This window comes from Xiphophorus maculatus, chromosome 14 (assembly GCF_002775205.1).
Source record: "Xiphophorus maculatus strain JP 163 A chromosome 14, X_maculatus-5.0-male, whole genome shotgun sequence".
NCBI lineage: Eukaryota > Metazoa > Chordata > Actinopteri > Cyprinodontiformes > Poeciliidae > Xiphophorus > Xiphophorus maculatus.
Genome location: NC_036456.1, coordinates 26,512,139 through 26,531,801, shown reverse-complemented (window position 1 = coordinate 26,531,801; position 19,663 = coordinate 26,512,139). Strand labels below are relative to the sequence as shown.

Here is a 19,663-nt window from a genome sequence, read left to right as displayed (position 1 = left end):
CGGATTACTGATTACTCCTTGAAAAAATAACTTAGTTAGATTACTGATTACTTGATTTGGAAAGTAACTAAGTTACATTAAAATTAAGTTTTTTAGTTACTTTCAGCAGCTGCTAAAAACAACGCTGTGAAAATTACATTGATCTTTGCCAATACTTAATTATAAGCTATTTTATAATGGAAACATCAACAATGTGTCTCCACTTATAAGGTTGAACTGAAGAGTAGATTTTTTAATGGTTACAACAGTACAAATAAAAAACGTGATTAATTTGTTTTCCATTGTTGTCTGGAAAACTCTAAGAAGGATTTTAAAGCCCCCATATATCCCCCAGCCTCCAGGTTCTGCGTTACGGCCCTGTGTTTGGTGTCAGAGCGCAGCGCGCAGCGCTCCTCCTGCAGCTCCACAACTCAGATGGCTGCACAGATTTGTGACACTTATCTTAATATTAATAATTATAATGGCGTTAAGTTGCCATTATAATTATTGGCAACTACGGACACGTTTATTCGTGGCTGTTTTCACGTTTATTGCGCTGTTCAAATTAGTCTTAATGTTTGCAATTTTCTGGAGCGCAAAGCGAAGCTCGACGTCATTCAGAGGTAATATATTAACTTGACATTAACAAAGACACAGCGGGACGGATCATCCGGGAAACGATGGACAGGGAGAGCCTGACTAAAACTCCCTTAATGACGGACCTATTTTTGATTTATTATGAGTCTCTGTTTATTTCCAAGCCCAAATCAGTAACTTCACGTTCAAAAACGAGCCCAAAAAGGCGCAACCCGCCACTCATTAAATTTGCAAGCGACTTAAAAAACAAACCAAAAAAAATCCCAAAGCCGCTTATAATAATTGGTCTTGGCGACAGAAACTCAAAATAGTTCCAGATTTTCCACCAACAAAATGCGCGTCTCCCTCCATTGCTTACATTTATGTCGCACAGAGACGTCGTCACTCGACAAGACGCGTAGAGGAAATACGATTAAATAACAAAAGAAAATAGTATCGCAAAGTGATTTCGATAAGTAGCTGTAGTCTGACTACTGGATTTGAAATAGCAACGCGTTAGATTACTCGTTACTGAAAAAAGTGGTCCGACGTCAGTGTTACTTAGTAACGCGTTACTGACATCACTGCTGATAGATTAATTATTATCTATATTGTTCTGTCCGTAACGAATGAATTACCTTTCCTAGGAGATTGATAAAAAATAATCTGCAACAGAAAAAGGCAAGTGAAAGTGAAACCTTAGTGTCTGCTTTTTTTTTTTTTTTTCAAATAACAATGGCTCCAGGAAATGAATTATGGCAGGCCGTTTTCACATATAATCGGTTTCGTCCGTCAAACTGTACATTCTATATGTCTAATTACATTTTGTTTGTTGTGGATAGTAATATAGCACATCTGCATTTAAGTTCAGTAAAAAATAAATCAAAATATCTTCAGTTACATTTTGAAGTATCTGAGCCAGGCCTTTCAAGAAATCTCAATTGGCATCATCGGATTTATCTTATGTAAAAATGTCAAAATACATTTTTTTAATTTCTGAATTAAGAATTGTGTGTAAGCTCCACTAGTTCTGCCACTGAGCTGTCCAAACAGTTGCCTGCAGAATTAAGGCTGGTTCCAATGATGCCGAGTGTTCTGGAGAAAATTGGCAAAAATCCCACTGCATATAAAGAGCTCAGCAGTTTGGGCCATGAGGAAAACACAAACTCAACATACTGGAAGCCTGCTTCAAATATCTACCAAAAAATTATATTTACTCTCTTAAAAACTGTGTTTTTAAATTCACACAAAGCACTTAAAAACAGCTTGGAATAATGAAAAGTGCTCCTGTCAACCTGTTAAAGTGAAAATTGTGCCTTTTCAAAAACATTTATTGATTTTTTTTTCAATGAAATTTCACAATAATATGTTAATAGATATTTTGACTAGACAGAATAATTATTCAAGATACCTGAAAAGAAAAGCTGTCAGTTCATAACATAGAAAGAATTTTATCTAGTCAGAAACTAGTTATATTTATCTCTTACGTTAGTTTTGCCTGGTATTATTTGCTTTTACGATGTCTGTAGTTGGATTTCCACAAGTCAAATCATATAAAGGCTACTTCATATCTAAAAATACATCTAATACATCTTGACTAATTATGTAATTTAAGATATATTTAATTACAGTTGTGACTAGTCAGCAAAAATGCAAAATATCAAATTTAGTTCATGAATAGTTATAATTCAATTATATTTGAAATATTCAGAAGGCCAGTAATTTATGGCATATATCCAGAGTTGGAGCCGCCAAACAACTTAATAGTAAACCTGATTCAATTTGATACAATTCAAAAATACCTGATTGGCCCTGTTGTGTTTTGTTCTTCAGTACTCATATTCACAATTAACCACACATCCTATTGTCAGATAACTGTATTCTCTTTATTGCTATCTCACAGGTCCAACTTTTTCAGAAAAGTGCTGCCAACAATTCATTCTGACCCCCGTCCCGCCCACCACCGCAGAACAACATGCACAAAAATAAAACTAAACAGAAAGTGAACAGAACCTGCAGGTGTGCACTTCAAAGCAAATTAGACGGCACAAACACGACACAAAAACTCAAAGACATGTTAATATGAGAATATATTCTAACAGATCCCAAAGGGAAATTAAATGTCATTAATTCAAGATTCTTCAAAAATGTATTGTATATGTTGATGATTGTGGGCAGAAAAGATCTTGTGTAGCAGTCTGTTACAGTGAGTTTGAATCTGAAATGTGTTCAAGTTGCTAGCATTGAAATGCTGCCCTCTGGTGGATATATAGTATCCCCCAAGTTTTAACAGCGATACAACCTGCATTGAATATGAATACTGCCCTGTTGAAGCACATCTTTTAGTGATGTCCCTAGACAACCTAATGGAGTTACAACTCCTCACTGACTACTGTTATTTATTTAAGAGATAAACAGGTGTCTTCTATGGGTTATTTCCCCTCCTTCTCATGCTGCCCTGATCAAGTGCCCACATCAACAATTACTACAGCAGACAAAGATCACTACATTAAATCCAAGAAACAATTTTTAACATGATTTCATTTATTCAGGGAAAAAGTAAACACCAACCTGACCTGAAAAGGTAAATACCATACAGACTTGAAGCCAAAATAAAAACTTGACATTTCCAGCTGTTAGGATGTATTGATGTATCGAGCCAAATGAAGCAGGCAGGATATGAAGGTGAGGTTCAAAAGTTAATGAAAAAATAAAAATGCAAAGTCCAAGAAACAAAAAATAAATCCAAAACAGAAACAAAAAGAGAACAGAAGGGATCCATGGAGGAGGGGACGAGGTGAGATGACATGATGAACCAGCGAGTTGTAACTGGAGAATAAGGTGCTTCACTATTGGGAGGTTGATAGTGGGAACAATGGACCAGGGCTAAAAAGCTAACTGACTGCAGGTGTGAGTAGTTGGAGCTGGAACCAGGCTGAGGAGGAGGGAAGAGAAAGTGACACAGGAAAGTGGAGAGAGAATACAGGGGAACAGGAAATAATCCTAACACTAAGGAACAACTTAGATTAAAGAAATATGATAAACTAGAGCATCAGAAAATAACTCAGAAGCAAGAAAAACATGACTACAATCACTAGGGAGAACAGAAATGGAAAACAGGGCAAACTAAAGTAGAAAAATCAAAGGAACATAAAAAATGACAAAAATCTACAACCTAATTCAAACACCCCCAGATCCTGACACCAACCTTAATGGGGCAGGATATAAAATAATGTACATAAATAATGTTGTGCAAATATAAGATATCACTCATTTTTATATCATTTATGTGTACCACTTATAACATATTAGTGAAGAAGTATATTTCCAAGTATTTATTCTTCTTATTGGCAATAAATCTAATCACAAGAAAAGAAACGATGCATAGCGTCATTACCGTAACATTAGAATATAGTGCAGTTCAAATGGCTCAAAAGTGCAAGTAGATTATATTACACTGTCATCAGTTACCAATAGCAACTAAGAAAATCTACTTCTTAACCAGTTTTCACAAACTTAGAGAACAAAGATGTACATGAGAAAAATGCATATCACAGAGCTTATTGACAAAGAACCGAGAGGTTTTGGGAAAAATCTTACATTCTGACTTTACTTTGGCTTCACATCCAGTCTTTGATTCATTCCTTTTAATCATCTGGTAATTAAATCTTTATTCTCACATTCTCTGAACTAATTATTGATGCTTTGGTTTGATCCCCAGTGCACTCTGTGTATTTTAGCATACCTTCCCTAGAATGGTTGCAAGGTGTGATGATGCTGCCAGGCTTCAGACAAATCCTACAGGTTTTTATACGCGACTCCAAAATCAATGCAGTAACAATGACTTCAGTGTTTTCCACAGTGTAATTTAAAATCCTTTTATTGACTTAAGTGGTTTTCACAGACAGGCACCATTGAATATAAGAAGGCCACTTCAGCCACATGTTCCTGTGATCAGGACCTGATGATGACTCTTTATGGTAAAATGAAAACAAAGGAAGACAAAGCCTTTAGTTCAGTGGTTCCTAGACTCCAGAATTTTCCTTTGTTTGGACTTAAGATTGATGGACTGTGTTGTTTCTTTTAAAAAACAGTTTTATTTAATGTGACTTTCTATTATTTTCTCCTGTTATTAATGCATTGATAGCTCTTGAGATGTTGTATTAGTTTTGAAAAGCACTTAGGACTATTCTAAAATGAGAACCAACACACTCCTGAAAGATCCCTGACCCCAAATGCAGGATGAAGAGATTCAGTGAATTTGGTGTGGAAGGTGTAGATGTGAATCAGTGTACCTGAAGAGACTCTGTAAAAGGACAGAGTCCCAGCAGGACAGTCCACATACACAGCTACTCTGCCAGAGACAGAGGAGGAGGAGGAGAAAGAGGGAATGGGGATGAAAGCTTTTTTCACACTATCATGCCAAACAGTGTAACCATCATCAGAGCAGATTAGACTCCAGGACTTATCATTCAATCCAAACCAGGAATCATCATTGACTCTTTTTCTATTGATCCCCCTGTAACTCAGTGATACATAGACTTTCCCATTCCACTCAACCTCCCAGTAACAGCGACCAGTCAAACCATCAGTACACAGCAGCTGATAGAGATCAAATCTGTCTGGATGATCAGGATACGGCTGCTCCTCTTCCACATGTGTCACCTTCCTGTTTTCATCAGAAAGTTTGAGGAATCTGTTTACAGTGTTTAGGTCGACTGTTAGTGGACAGGAATCTGAAGGACAGAACAAACACAATGCAGTTACTGATGTATAATTTTCTGAATTCATTCATGCAAAGATGAGACAATCTGCTATGAATCAAAAATGCCCTTACACTTCCTCAGACCTGCTGTCATCCATTTGTCTCCTGCAGGCTCCATGCTGTAAGAAAGGAGGCGTTTTGATGGTATTACCTCTTTTCTGTTACCAAAGCCTAATATTTTACTGATACTATCAGTTCAGTTATAACAGATGCCTTTTCCTCATTCTGTTGCATTAAGCTGTATATTATTTAATAAGGTTCAAAAGATCCTAAACATACAGCAAGAAATTAAGAAGGTATAGATCAATTCATGTTTATGAATTAGATCTAATTTTAAGTCACAGCCCCGTTTTCAAATTTAGATTAAAAAAACAACAACTTATTAGTTATGTTGTGATGGACTGACAGCCTGTCCAGAGTGTACCTGATCTCTCGCCGCCCTGCAAGGACAAGCATGCTAGATAATGGATGGATACTAATTTTGATTGATACAAACAACAATCATGTTTCCACTTTGCAATTATGCATTGCTTTGTGTTTGTTAAAGTTGAAGCTGTTTAAATAGTTTTGAACAGCTCTGTATGAACTGCTCAACATCATTTTTTACTGGTATGGACAACTAATTATCTCTCCAACATGATTTCCCTTTCTGCACTACAAGACGTCTCTGATATAAACTAGCATTCATTGTCTGAGGCTGGTTGGATGTTAGAAAAATTATCTAAGTTCATTTACTTGTGAGTTTATTTGAAAGGTTATGTTTTCATATTATTATTTTGTGTGTTGTTTACTTGACTCCTTTTCTTCTGTGATACACTATTAACCATTTTTAGGATGTTTGCCTGGAGGCTAGAGATGTTTGCACATTCCTGTGTTGTCAGCTTTCTGTGGGGCTGATTGGTTGCGGTCAGCCTCGTGCCCTTGTAAGGGCATGTCCACAGAAGGTTCCAGAACATCCTGTAGTAAAGGTCAAATTCTTTGTGTGACTGTGTGAAAAAGCCCAACCTCCTTTTTCTATACATAATAAAGAGCAATGCAGAGAAAGAGCTGGCAGAGTTGATCCCAGACAGTGTTTGACGGCGGATTTCCGCGTCTGGGCTCAGCCTCTCCTCTTCTGTGGAAAAGTAATTTGTGTCTCTGGTTGATTCTTTGCAGGTTAGGAACTAAAATAAACCTATCATTGGGGCTTTTGGGTTTATCATACACTTCAGATTGGTCTAGAAAGATGAACCAACCCATCATTAATCCTTCTTGCCTTTTCTCTCCAGAACTCTTCATTTGTCAAAGATCCTGAACATCACCTTCTGGTTTGCTGCCATATTTCGCTGTGTCAATTCTGAATCTAGCATTAAGCAATGGTGTAGCTCTATGTGGCTGCAGAAAATATTTCCTTACCTCAGAGAGTCCCGTTTGAAGCTTGGATTCTTCAATATAGCTTCTAGACTTTTCATTCCTGCCTCTCCTGGATTATTGTAGCTGAGGTCCAGCTCCTTCAGGTGAGAGGAGTTCACAGTCAGAGCTGAAGCCAGAGCAGCACAGCCTTCCTCTGTGATCAGGCAGCCTGAAAGCCTGCAGACACAAACACATAATGTTGAAAAAAATCATCTATATTCTCAAAGTGACACACTGGTTGGAACTGTTAGAATAATTAGTTGGCCTGCTATGAAGGTTAGAGAACCATGTCTGTTGAGCAGCAGTCTACATGCTGGCCTGTTGGCCTGACAAATAGTAAATATTATATTTTCTATCTCCCAGTGTTGCTATGTAAAAATTTGAATGACAAAGTGGCGTTGTATTGGTCACAAAATTCTGATTCAAAGCTACATCTTGGTATATTTCCCATTAATCTCAACAGATCCTCTCCAATTGAATGGATCTTCTTGGGATTCATTCTGGGGAGCAGGCAGATAAAGACAGACCTGGAAAAGGTTTAAACGGTCCTCAACTGGCCAACTTCATCTTCTTGTAAACAGTTGCAATGCTTCCTATGTTTTGCCAACTTCTACTGTCGCTTCATTATAATACAGTCAAACTGTTGTTACCCTCAACAGTCTCAAATCCACCCAAAAAATCTTCATTTGATCCCCAGAAGCAAAAAAATCTTCTGACTTGAACAACAATAAAAAAATAAACAAAGCTACCATTTTTACCCAACCTGATCCAACCAGACCAATCATAGAATTAAACACCTCAGACTCAGGAGCACAGACCGCCTTTTGGCAAATCTCCCCTGTTAACAACACATTATGACACACACTCTAGACCACTTTCTATAACACACTATACAGTTTTCTTTTAAAATGTACACAAAAAATATGTTTTAGACATGTTTCTAATTATGTAAAACAAAAATATTTACATTCTATATTTTAAATAGAATGTAACACATAGAATTTAAATGTATTTTACCTGAGAATCTCGAGTTCACAGTTGGGACTCATCAGTCCCTCACAGAGCAGCTTCACTCCTGAATCTGTCAGGTCATTGTTACTCAGGTCCAGATCTGTCAGACTAGAGGTAGTTGAGCTGATAAATGAGGACAGAGCTTCACAACTTTTCTCTGAGAGGTTACACCCACTCAGTCTGAAAAGGCAAAGACAATACAAAGTAATTGTATTATTGTTATTAGGCACTTTTATAAAACTGACTACATCTGTACTTACATAGCTTTGCTGGAGGCGTTGACTATTGGCAGCAATCTATGAAGAGCTTCCTCTGAAGCACAGTATTTCTTCAGGTCAAATATCTCCAGAACTTTCTCTGATGAAAGTAGGATGTAGTGCAGAGCTGACCACTGAGCAGGAGACAGCTGGTGTGCTGAAAGACTTCCTGTACATAGAGATTGTTGGATTTCCTCCATCAGAGACTGATCATTTAGTTCATTAAGACAGTGGAATAGATTGATGCTTTTCTCAACACATAGATCATTATTCATCTTCTCCTTGATGTACTGGGCTGTGTCTTTATTAATTGCTAAACTTTCTTCTGTCTGTGCCACAAAGCCTCCTAAGTGACGTTTATTGGTATCAAGAGAAAGACCAAGTAGAAAGCGGAGGAACAAGTCCAGGTGTCCATCTGGACTCTCTAGGGCCATGTCCACAGCACTCTTGTACATTTCTGTCTCTGAGGATTCATGGCTTCTTGTTTCAAAGTCCTTTGATTTCATTTCTTCCTTTGCCAGCAGATTGATTCCAGATTTGATGAAGGTCAGGTGAACATGAAGAGCAGCCAGAAACTCCTGAACACTCAAGTGGACAAAGCAGAACAACTTGATCTGATACAAACTTCTCTCTTCTCTGAAGATCTGTGTGAACACTCCTGAGCACACTGAAGCTGCTCTGATATCAATGCCACACTCTGCCAGGTCTGGTTCATAGAAGATCAGGTTTCTTTTCTGCAGATGATCATAAGCCAGTTTTCCCAGAGACTCGATCATCTTCCGGCTCTCAGGACTCCAGTGTGAATCTGTCTCAGCTCCTCCATCATACTTGATGACCTTTAGTTTGGCCTGCACCACCAGGAAGTGAATGTACATCTCAGTCAGGGTCTTTGGCAGCTCTTCTTCATCTTTCTTGTTCAACATGTCTTCCACAACATTAGCAGTGATCCAGCAGAAAATTGGGATGTGGCACATGATGTGAAGGCTTCTGGATTTCTTTACATGAGAGATTACTCTTCTTGCCTGCTTCATAGATTCAAATTTTTTTGTGAAGTATTCATCTTTCTGTGGGTCAGTGAATCCTCTAATCTCCGTCATCTTGCCAACAAACTGAGCAGGGATCTTACTAGCTGCTGCAGGTCGTGTGGTTATCCAGAGGTGAGCTTTGGGAAGCAGGTTCCCTCTGATGAGGTTTGTCAGAAGAACATCTACTGAGGTGGACTTTCTTACATCTGTCAGGATCTCATTGTTGTGGAAGTCCAGTGGAAATCGACTCTCATCCAAACCATCGAAGATGAACACAACCTTTAACTCTTCAAACTTGAAGATTCCTTTGGTTTCACTAAAAAAATGGTGAACAAGTTCCACCAAGCTGAACTGCTGTTCTTTTAACAGATTCAGCTCTCTGAATGTGAATGGAAAGATGAACTGGATGTCCTGGTTGGTTTGGTCTTCTGCCCAGTCCAGAGTGAATTTCTGTGTTAGGACTGTTTTCCCAATTCCAGCCACTCCCTTTGTCATCACTGTTCTGACTGGTTCATCTCTTCCAGATACAGGTTTAAATATGTCTTCATGTCTAATTGCTGTTTCTGGTTGGTCTGTTTTCCAGGTCACTGCTTCAATCTGTCTGACCTCATGTTCATTATTGACGTCTCCAGAGTCTCCCTTTGTGATGTAGAGCTCTGTGTAGATTTCATTCAGAACTGTTGGATTCCCTGACTTAGCAATTCCTTCAAACACATGCTGGAACTTCGTCTTCATGTTAGCCTTTAGTGTTTCTTGGCATGTGATGAGTGATTCTTAAAGAATGCAAACAAAACAATTAAAATCCTTTTTTTCACTCATTTCACATCTCATTTTGAAAACATACCTGTATATGTAAAAATTACAATAAATCTTTTCTGTTTAATTGTTAAAGTTTACAAGCCCTGAAATTTCTGAACTAACCAGTTAAGTCTTCCTGCCAGAGTTAGACTGCCTGACTAAAAGGAAAAAGCCACCACCTGAATTTAACTGAGAAAATGGGTAAGTGCTTCCCATTGGATAGTTACTGCATAGACAACTGTCCTAAGCTGGCAACAATTTATTTAACCCCAAATGATGCCAGGAGTAGCTTCTTAATACATTATTAAAAACTGGAAGGAAAAAACCAGCGTTCAGTTAAATCAAACTAAAGGAAAACAACAGTAGAACTCAGGTCTGTTTTTAATAGTGTAAGTAAGAACATTGCCTCAATGTGAAGGGAACGCAAAGGTTTGGTACTGAACAGTAGAGTATCCATAAGAAAACCTTTAATCAATGAGCCTAACTGGAGAAAACAGCTTTAATTTGTAAGGCAGCATACAGATAGGATTCTAGCGAGACATAAGGTCATGATAAATCCAAATTACTCTCTTCCAGTATGATGGGTAGATCTGGGTAATAAGGGAAGCAGATGAAGTGATACAACCATCATGCCTACTATTACAGCACTGCCTGTAAAAACAGTGCTATGATCTGCAACTGATCAGGTCAAACGTCATCAGCATCATGATATCCACCGAATATATTGAATGACCAGGTTATTCCATCAATGAATTTGTTTTTGTTCTGATGATATTCCAAGATACCAGAGCTCAGATTGTGACTAAGTGGTTCAGGGAAGATGAGACTTCAATTTTACCACGGATATCAGACCTGTACTCCATTGACAATCTTTGTGATATTTTGGAGAAGGTTTTGCTCAGTGGTTGGACGCTCTCATCATCAATACAAGATCTTTGTTAAAAAGTAACGCAGCAATGGATGGAAATTAAACTTGTAATGTTGTAGAAGCTTATCGAGGGGTTCCTACAAGGGAGATAAAATCTTTTTCATTGTGTAATGTTTGTTTGACTTGTTTGCTAAAACTCAACAAAGCTGAAGAGGCATATGGGATAAGGAGGCATCACACAACATCCACGCCATATGCCTCAATGAACTAGAAGGTCACACAGCAGCCAACCAGCATATATAACAATGGCATACATAAAGGACAGAGACTCCAATTTGCATAAGTCTTAAGAATTGGATGTTAATTGGCCTAGATATGATTTATACCTACATGCTAAAGATCCCTCCATGAGAACCAAACTAAGTCTAAGGTGGGCGGGAGCGCCGCCAGGAATCTTGGGCCCCATGACAAAAAATTAGATTGCCCCCCCTGCACAGCTGCTGTTACAATTTCTTGAGTTTATCTGACTTATCAAAAGTGTCACCATTTTAAAGGTTTGCATCTGCCTTGGTTTCTTTGGTTCAATACTGATATTAGCACAATATTTACTGCTCATGAATTTTACATGCAACAGTCTGCATACAGTTTGCAAGTAGGTTGCTTAAATTTTTTCTACTAGTTTTAGATTACTGAAATGTCTCTCCCCACTAGTAACAGTCATAGACAACATGCAAAATGTACATGAAGCAATCCAGACTTCTCAAAAAATGCTTTGTTGTTGCATTTTATTCAAGCTGCAATATATAACTTTAATAAAAAATATGTTTTTTCCATATTTGTTAAAGCTGTCACCATGTCGTGCCACTTTATTATGAGACAGATAATCTCTGAAAAGATCGATCTCCTCCACCACCTTCCTGAACTATTACTGGTTAAAGTAATGCAACATTCTGGTCAAAAACAACCAATCAGAACCAGGAGGAGGGTCTTAGTGCTGTCAATCAACCTCATTCACTCACTACTAAATGTGCTAATGGTGGAGAAACAACTTATCGTTATTGCTAGAGCAAAGGGAGGGAAGGAGCAGCCACATGAGATTGTGATTGACAGCACTAAAACTCTCCTGCCTCTGATTGGTTGTTTCTAGATAGTACTGGGAGAAAACAGATGAAATAATTTTTTCACAGATTATTTCTATACCATACTGTCACAACATAATGACACTTTTAACAAATATGTAAAAAAAAGTATTTTTTTATAACCGTTACATACTGCAGCAACATTTGATTTTTACTGCTATAAACTATTTTACAATTATTTAATTTTGTAAGACAGGGCCCCAACGTTAAATAAATTGCAGAGGGTCCCGTCGGTCAGGGCCCCTTGGAATTGTCATAACTTCCCCCCTATATGACGCCCCTTAAGGTGAGGTAATAAATGTAAATATAAATTGATTTATCAATCTTCTAGCATATTAATTAGAGAAATCTTACTGAGTCGAAGACAGTTAGCCAGCACCTCCTGGTTCATCCTTCTTAGGAAGCGCTGTACCATCTTCTCAAAATCTTCTCTGTTCCTCCTCATTTGCTCTTTATCTTCATCCTCTAAAACGTCATCATCCTCATTCCCCTCTAGACCTTCTGGGTAATTTGAACCCAGAACCACTTCGATCTTTTTTAGCTCATTCTCCACGAAAGTGAAAATGTTCTTTTTAAGCTCCTACAATAGAAAAAAACCAACTTAGACTGAGATCATTATAAGGGGGGATATAATATATTTGCCAGGAAATGTGTGTCATCAGTCACAAGTTTAATTCTGTTTGAATCGTAGAGTAAAAGGACGACAACCAGCAGGGAAACAAATAACTTTCTGCTCAAAGGGGGTGAAGCTAATGTGACGTCACCAATTCATCATGTGATAGAGATCAGTGATCTGTTATGACCCACATAAAGTCTTATGCAATTGTTGTGTATTTGTAAGTTATTCCACCCTGATGTTTTATGGTAAACGATCAGATTTTGAGTCTCAGTCACGCACACATGCTTTGATGCAACAAAAAGCTTTTGATAACTTTTGATCTTCAGTTCTTAAAGGCTGTTCTGAGTGATTCTGAAGTCTTTATGTGAAATGCTGTCGGATGAGTTTGATGAGATAAGATAATACTTTATTGATCCCCTAGAGCAGTGGTTCTCAAATGGGGGTACGCGTACCCCTGGGGGTACGTGGAGGTACTGCTGGGGGTACGTGAAGCTTTTCAAAATATCTTTAAAAAATCAGTAGGCTCCTCATAATCAGTCTTGGAGCAGCTGCTACCCTTTGCATCCACATATTTATGTGAGGCCTCCTTCTCAGCAATGATGCTGATCAAAACAAAGCAAAGAAACAGACTGTGCCTGGAGAAGAGCTTGATCACTGCAGTTGCCTCCCTGCCACCAAGAATGACAAAGATCCTCAGTGAGGTGCAAGCCCATATTTCTCACTAAAATGTACTAAGTAATTTTTTCCCTGTTCATAAATCACTGCCTGTTACATACTGTTCAAATCAAATCAAATGTTCAATGCAAAGTGATTAAAGTGCAATCTTCTTTTTTTTGATCCTAAAAGAGGTAACGTTTATTTTTTTTTGTGAGCAAATCTTTATTTATTAAGTTAATTTATCTTACAAACAAAATATAATTTATTTATAATTAAGTTATAGATTTATTTCTGTGAACACATTTTAGTTATTTATGTATATATTTAATTTTGTACCATTACAGAGACCAATATAAATTAGCAGCGTTTTGCATATTTCAGTTTTGACTGGTTTTATACCTTCCTGGTGGTCACCGTCTTCTGTTTTTCTTTTTTGTTTAACCATGCAATGTTTGCAATATGGATGTATTTGTCAGGATCACTGATATAAGTTGTTTGTCTTTAATAAATCAGACAGTGATTTTACAGCACTGTACCTCTTTTTTATTCCAAAAATGTTTTGCCCGTGTCAGGGGGTACTTGACTAAAAATATATTTTTAAGGGGTACATCACTGAAAAAAGTTTGAGAACCACTGCCCTAGGGGAAGGGCATTTTGTTTGTCCCAGCATAGCACGCAATAAAAATTAAAATAAATAAAGTAATAAGAATAAACACACAACAATAATAAATAACAATGAGTAGTGATAGTCTTAAAGACATACACATATCACTCAGTATATTACTAAATATAGATTCAACATCTAAAACACACGGCTCTAGAGACTATGTATGTATTATAAAGTTTGATAGTCTCAAGCAGAAAGGACTTGCTGTAGCTTTCTTTAGCACATCTGGGTTGCAGTAACACTGAATAACATCTGGCAGAGGTGACCAATCATGAACATTAAATTGGCTACATGTTTAAGACTACTAAGAGAAGTTTGGAAATGTATCTTTACATTTACAGATCTATAGATCTGTCTATGGAAATGTATCTATCAAGATAAGATAAATAATAAGAATACATAAAATTAGGCTCAATAATACTCTTCTGGAAAATTTAATAATTCTCTCCTCTGACTCTGGTCTTGGCTTTGTTGTTGCCTCTATTCCCCGTTAGTGTCAGTTGCTGCCTCTGCTGTGTTATGGTGGTACTGCAGTGGATTTCAGCCTGATTTAGTAATTTCTTCTGGATCCCATTTGGTATTAATTCGGGTCACTTTCATTGTAAGCCTGCTATTCGCAGTGTGTGCACTGCAGATCGCCGTATTAGTTGACTTACTGTTGCTGGTGAAATCTTGCTGAATGAATCTCACCTCAGGATAAAATAATTGTTCCCGTCTCTATGTCCAGACCACTTGCAGGCTGAACAGCCACACATAAACATGCTTTAACAACATAAACATGCTTTAACAACACCTGAGCGAAAATAAAAACTCCTTGAGCTTAGCAATCAGACCGCAGCTGTTGGGCTCCGTTCTCCTCCAGTCACGTTACGCAAACTTTGCGTTTTTTTCAAGGAGGAGGGCTTTTTGGTTGATTTAACACTTTAAAACATTTGCTAACTAATTAGAGACCAAATACAGCAACCAGATGTAAAGTGTGACCTCAGAAAATATTGTTCTACCATTTAGACCATAGTTGAGGTGATTCAGACTGCGTTGATAGGTGCTACTGGAAAAACAACAGCACCTAGCAATGCAGTCACAAACCGACAATTCACTACTTTACTATTTGGAGCAAAGAGGATCACTGTGAATACAACAGACAGAAAGCATTAGATATGTACAGACCATAAATATGGAGTGCAGCTCTGCTGGATGCTGTTGGGCAGACTGACCACTAGGGAGTTCTGAGATCTTCACTCTGGGAATCAAATAAATTTTTCTCACATTACAGCTCTCCATGCAAAAAATTAAAAAATCAACGAATGTTATGTGTAGATCTGGACAAGAAATAAAACTAGAAGATTTCTGAAGAAATTTACATGGGGCCTGCCAACGTGTGCCTGTTATATACTGTATGTATAACAGCTTATTGTTTAAACACCTCCTACAAAATATATATATGTTTTTTTGTTGTTTTTTTATCAAATTTGTTTTGACAAAATTAAATTTGATAAAGACTATGAGTTTTTCTGAAAAAGTCACAGTAAATGCTACTTCACATGTGCAAATAGAAATGTGTGTTTTTTTGTCCAACTTCAAAACTCATCAAATGTTTCAATATCAGACAAACATGAATCATGATTTTGTTTATTAGGGTAAAAACTGCCAGTCAAACCAACTTTAACGTGTGTATGAATATAGTCCACAAATAAATAAATTATGAATTAACTGTGATTAACAACATTTTCTGGTTCTGTTTTACTAATCTCACTGACTGACCTGTTGAATTATTAAATCACTAGAGCAGAACAAGATCCAGTCTGACAAAAATACTATAAAATAAAAGTATTTTCCAATAGCAAACATTTTGTCATAGCGCTGTATATGTTGGGATTTTTAGACAGATTAATTAGATATAGCTCACCTCTTTGAACTCTGGTTTGATTTAAAATCCAAAGGATCGCCCATGGACCTGTTATCACAGAGCTCTGGATCCAGTTCATCTTCAGATTGTTTCCTATGTATAAAGTTGTTTTAAATTACATGGACGCCTTGAGCGAACAGAGTGAAAACACAAAACAGTAAAAGGTCACCTCACCTCTTGGCTTTGCTGTGATTCTCGGTTTCACACAGAGTTTCTCCTTCTTTCTGCTCCTCACGCTGATCCATGATGCCGCGCTCCAATTCACATCAATCTGCACACAATGTTTATATTAAAGGCAAAACAAATTACTCACCTGCACTTAAGCTCCGCTGATATTATTTGCAATACCAGCAAACAAAGAAGCAGAAAGAGAAAAGAAAGGAACTAATCTGATTTTTCGTACCAAATATTTAAAAGAAACGTTATGCCCTTGCCTGATTTTGAAACATGAAAGAAATTTTCTTCAAACTATCAATAATTATGAATAATAACTTATTATTAAAAACATTTGCAAGTTGTTTGAGTGAAAATAAGAAGTCCAGACACCACTTGATTATCAGGAATTACTGGTCAAACAACATTCAGTCTGCCAAGTACTGTTCTGAGAATGCAAGTCTAATGTGGGGTTAAAACAGATGGAGTCACTTCCACAGTGGTGTAAACAAACACAAAATAAATCAAACAACTTCTCTCCAAAGCATATGAATTCACTAACACAGCTTACTGTTTTAATATGAAGCCAAAAATAGATAAATACAATATGAAAAATAATGTTTAAACTCTGCTAAATCCAATTTTGGCAACTTATGTCAACGGGAACAAAACTGTTTTTTACTGCTTAGTTTTAAATTTGGGAACCATTTATCTGGGAGAAACCTGAAGCTTAGTCTAGTTTCTGTTTACACTGATTTTTGGGAGGCAGACCTTTATGAAAGGTGGGTCAAATTCCCTGTTCCACCTATGGTTTTCGTACATTTTTAAGCCTCGAAATACTCAATTCTGTGAGGATTTGAGTTTTTCAGTGTGCTTTCACTACCAAGCCTCATTATCCTATTACAGAAGGCTGGAATAAAATTATTTCTAACACTTTTATAATGAAGAAAAAAGTAATACAATTATTTTACAAATAAGACTACAGAGAATTGAACAAACCTGGAAGAAATGGAAACTATAATTCAGGTTGATGCAGGTATTTGCTCTCTAGGTGAACCAACTGTTTTTTTCTCACTTTCAGCGACTCGCCATCTATGTGATTGTTTTTGTTCTATGTAGAGCAAAATCAGGACTGACTTTAATTCCCTGCTTGGCTTAAACTTGACGTACACAATACAAATAAATGTAATTACAAAAATAAACCTGTAAAAGACAAGTTAAACACCAAAGAGGCCATTGTCTTACCTTGTCTTAACTGCGTCACAATGAAATATGAAACTTAAACACTTGGTTGGTTAAGGAATGCTGCAGCGCCGGGGTTGCTGTCAGCAGTCAATCCTCACCTGTGAAGGCGGAGTTTTACTTTAGTACTGTTCTTCGTTTCTATCTGGGCTGCACCTGCAAGATGAAAGATTAATCTTCCATTCCTCTTAACTCAACAGATCAACTGGTGTCACAAGTTCTGTGTCTATCTGGTGGGACAGACAGTCCAGCAACAGAACATGAGCGCAGATTCAGGGAAGAGAGACATAAAATTCCAATTAAATATATTAATGTTAGCGGTTGTAATATGACAAAATATGGATTAAATATGTTTTACCGGAGGTTGCTAAGGACCAGATGATGCATTTCTTATCAAACTAAAGGATCTCGTCTTTCTCTCAGGTGGTGATTGACGGAGCCAATAAATCTGGTTCCTGCTTTGCGTCCCCACCATCAGGACTGGGACGGAGAGCTGTATGAGAACGGCTCTTTCTACATTCATCTTTAAAGAAAATTAATTACAGGTAGTTCAACAGCAGCTTCCCACCTCGTCAGTGGGCAGGGCCGGTCCAAGCCTTTTTGGGGCCCTATGCAGTGTTTTCTGGGGGGCCTCCATACCAACATGTCAACACCAGATGATTTATCATTCCTAATCTACTCGATGTGTAACGTACCTGCTATCATTAGCATAATTTGTCATTAGCATAGCAGTGCTATTATGGCTATTGATTTTTACCTTAGAGGAGTAACAAATAAAAATAATTTGGATTTTAAAATGCAACGCGTCTCATTTTATTTTAACTATTTGAAAGTAACATCAGCTGATAAACACTAAATTTAATATCTTATATTTCCCCTGTAGTGACAGCAGCCATCAACAGGAAGAGATTAATCATTATTATCTATGAAAACAAAATAGATTTTTTTCCCACATGTAATAGTATTTAGTTTGTATTATTCAATGTTATCTAAAATACAACTCTGGAAAAAAATAAGAGACCACTTTAAAATGATCAGTTCTCTGATTTTACTCTTTATAGGTTTATGTTTGAGTAAAATGAAAATTTTTCTTTTATTCTATGAACTACTGACAAAATGTCTCTGAAATTCCAAGCAGAGATTTAGTATTTATTTAAATGAGAAAAGGTCAAAATAACCAAAATGATGCAGTGCTTTCAGACCTCAAAAATGCAAAGAAAACAAGTTTATATTTATTTAGAAACAACAAAACTAATGTTTTAACTCAGGAAGAATTCAGAAATCAATATTTGATGGAAAAACCAGGAAGGTTTTGATTGGGCTCAATGAGGTGGGCTCTTCATGTTTTCCAGAGCTGTCTTTATTTTTCTATCATGCTTTCATTTCTCTAGGAGGCCCCCTGGTGGCATGGAGGCCCTAAGCAGCCGCTTAGCTAGCACATGCCTTGGTCCGGCCCTGTTAGTGAGGTCCATTAGGTTCTTTGTGTGAAGACTTTCTGATGTTCTTCAGGGCGGAAATCACTTAGTCAGTTTGTCTTTAAAACAGGTTAGAATTATGGAAATAACATTTTGTAAATTTGAGATAAAGTCTGTTATTAACAACAAAGTTAAATCTGGATGGCAACAACTCTGGAGGAGAACAAAGGTCGCAATAAATAAAATAATGTAGGAAGAATGGGAATAAATGGAGGAAGGCGAAATAAATGTAATACTTTAAATTTGGTAGGTAAACATCCATCAGGAAGATGTGAGTGGTATCGACATGGAGACATTAGAGTATTTAATAATTAATTCATTATTCTCCACACCAAATTTTATTAAATCTTGGTTTAATCCTATTTTTCCCACAATTAGTTAAACATAAGACAAATAAAGGACCTATCAAATTTTTAAAGGAAACGGGATTACATATCAGACTTTAGTTTAAGTAGATAAGAAAAATCATCTGGCCCACATGCCATCAAACGTTACCCAAAAAAAAACCAAGAAGAAGAAGACGCAGTAGGCAGGAGTTGAACCTGGAGGGGCAGACGTGTTTTTGACCATCTGTGTAAATACTTTGGAGTTATTGGGTTTTGTTGTTGGAGTTGAATAAACTGGTGAACTTGAAATCTTAGACCTTTGGGACTGACGTTTGCTTGTCACATCAGGTACAACGTCATCCACCTGGTCCGCCATAACAAACACTTCACTAGGACTGACTAGTTCACCCTGAACTGGTCATATATAATGGAAAAACCATAAATCTCTTTATTGGTTTCATGTTTTTTGATTTGTTTGTGCTTCTACCAACAGGTACGGCTACTTTGGTCAGGGAGTTTCCTTAATATTCTGCAGAGTGTCGGGATGTTTGACCGATGGACGGGTGTTTCTGTCCGTATCTGGAGAGGACATGATATGTGTCCACAGTAGAGACACAACGGGGCTCTGAATGCTGCAGAACGATGGAGTTGAGGTTGAATTTCCCATCTGTGAAACATTATGGGTGAACATTTGGTGAACACCATGTTAAAGGCCCTTTGACTCTGTTCTTTAGGTGGTGCTGCTGACCTCCAGGGACGACCCTGTGACTCAGTCACTGTCTGGCAAACTGAAAACAATGTTGAGCTG

The 19,663-nt window shown here is 37.3% G+C and overlaps 1 protein-coding gene across 1 annotated transcript; it reads right to left on the bottom strand.

Annotated features, from left to right (window-relative positions):
* Positions 1-3,079: 3,079 nt before the first annotated feature.
* Positions 3,080-17,130, bottom strand: LOC102222203 (NLR family CARD domain-containing protein 3-like). The gene is made up of 10 exons (XM_023345678.1): positions 17,058-17,130; positions 15,834-15,930; positions 15,660-15,752; positions 14,921-14,993; positions 12,165-12,390; positions 7,984-9,778; positions 7,730-7,903; positions 6,716-6,889; positions 5,393-5,439; positions 3,080-5,291 (listed from the first exon to the last, which is right to left on the bottom strand). The coding sequence occupies exons 2-10, from the start codon at positions 15,902-15,904 to the stop codon at positions 4,747-4,749; spliced, it is 3,198 nt and encodes a 1,065-aa protein (XP_023201446.1). The 5' UTR covers positions 15,905-15,930; positions 17,058-17,130; the 3' UTR covers positions 3,080-4,746.
* Positions 17,131-19,663: the final 2,533 nt, after the last annotated feature.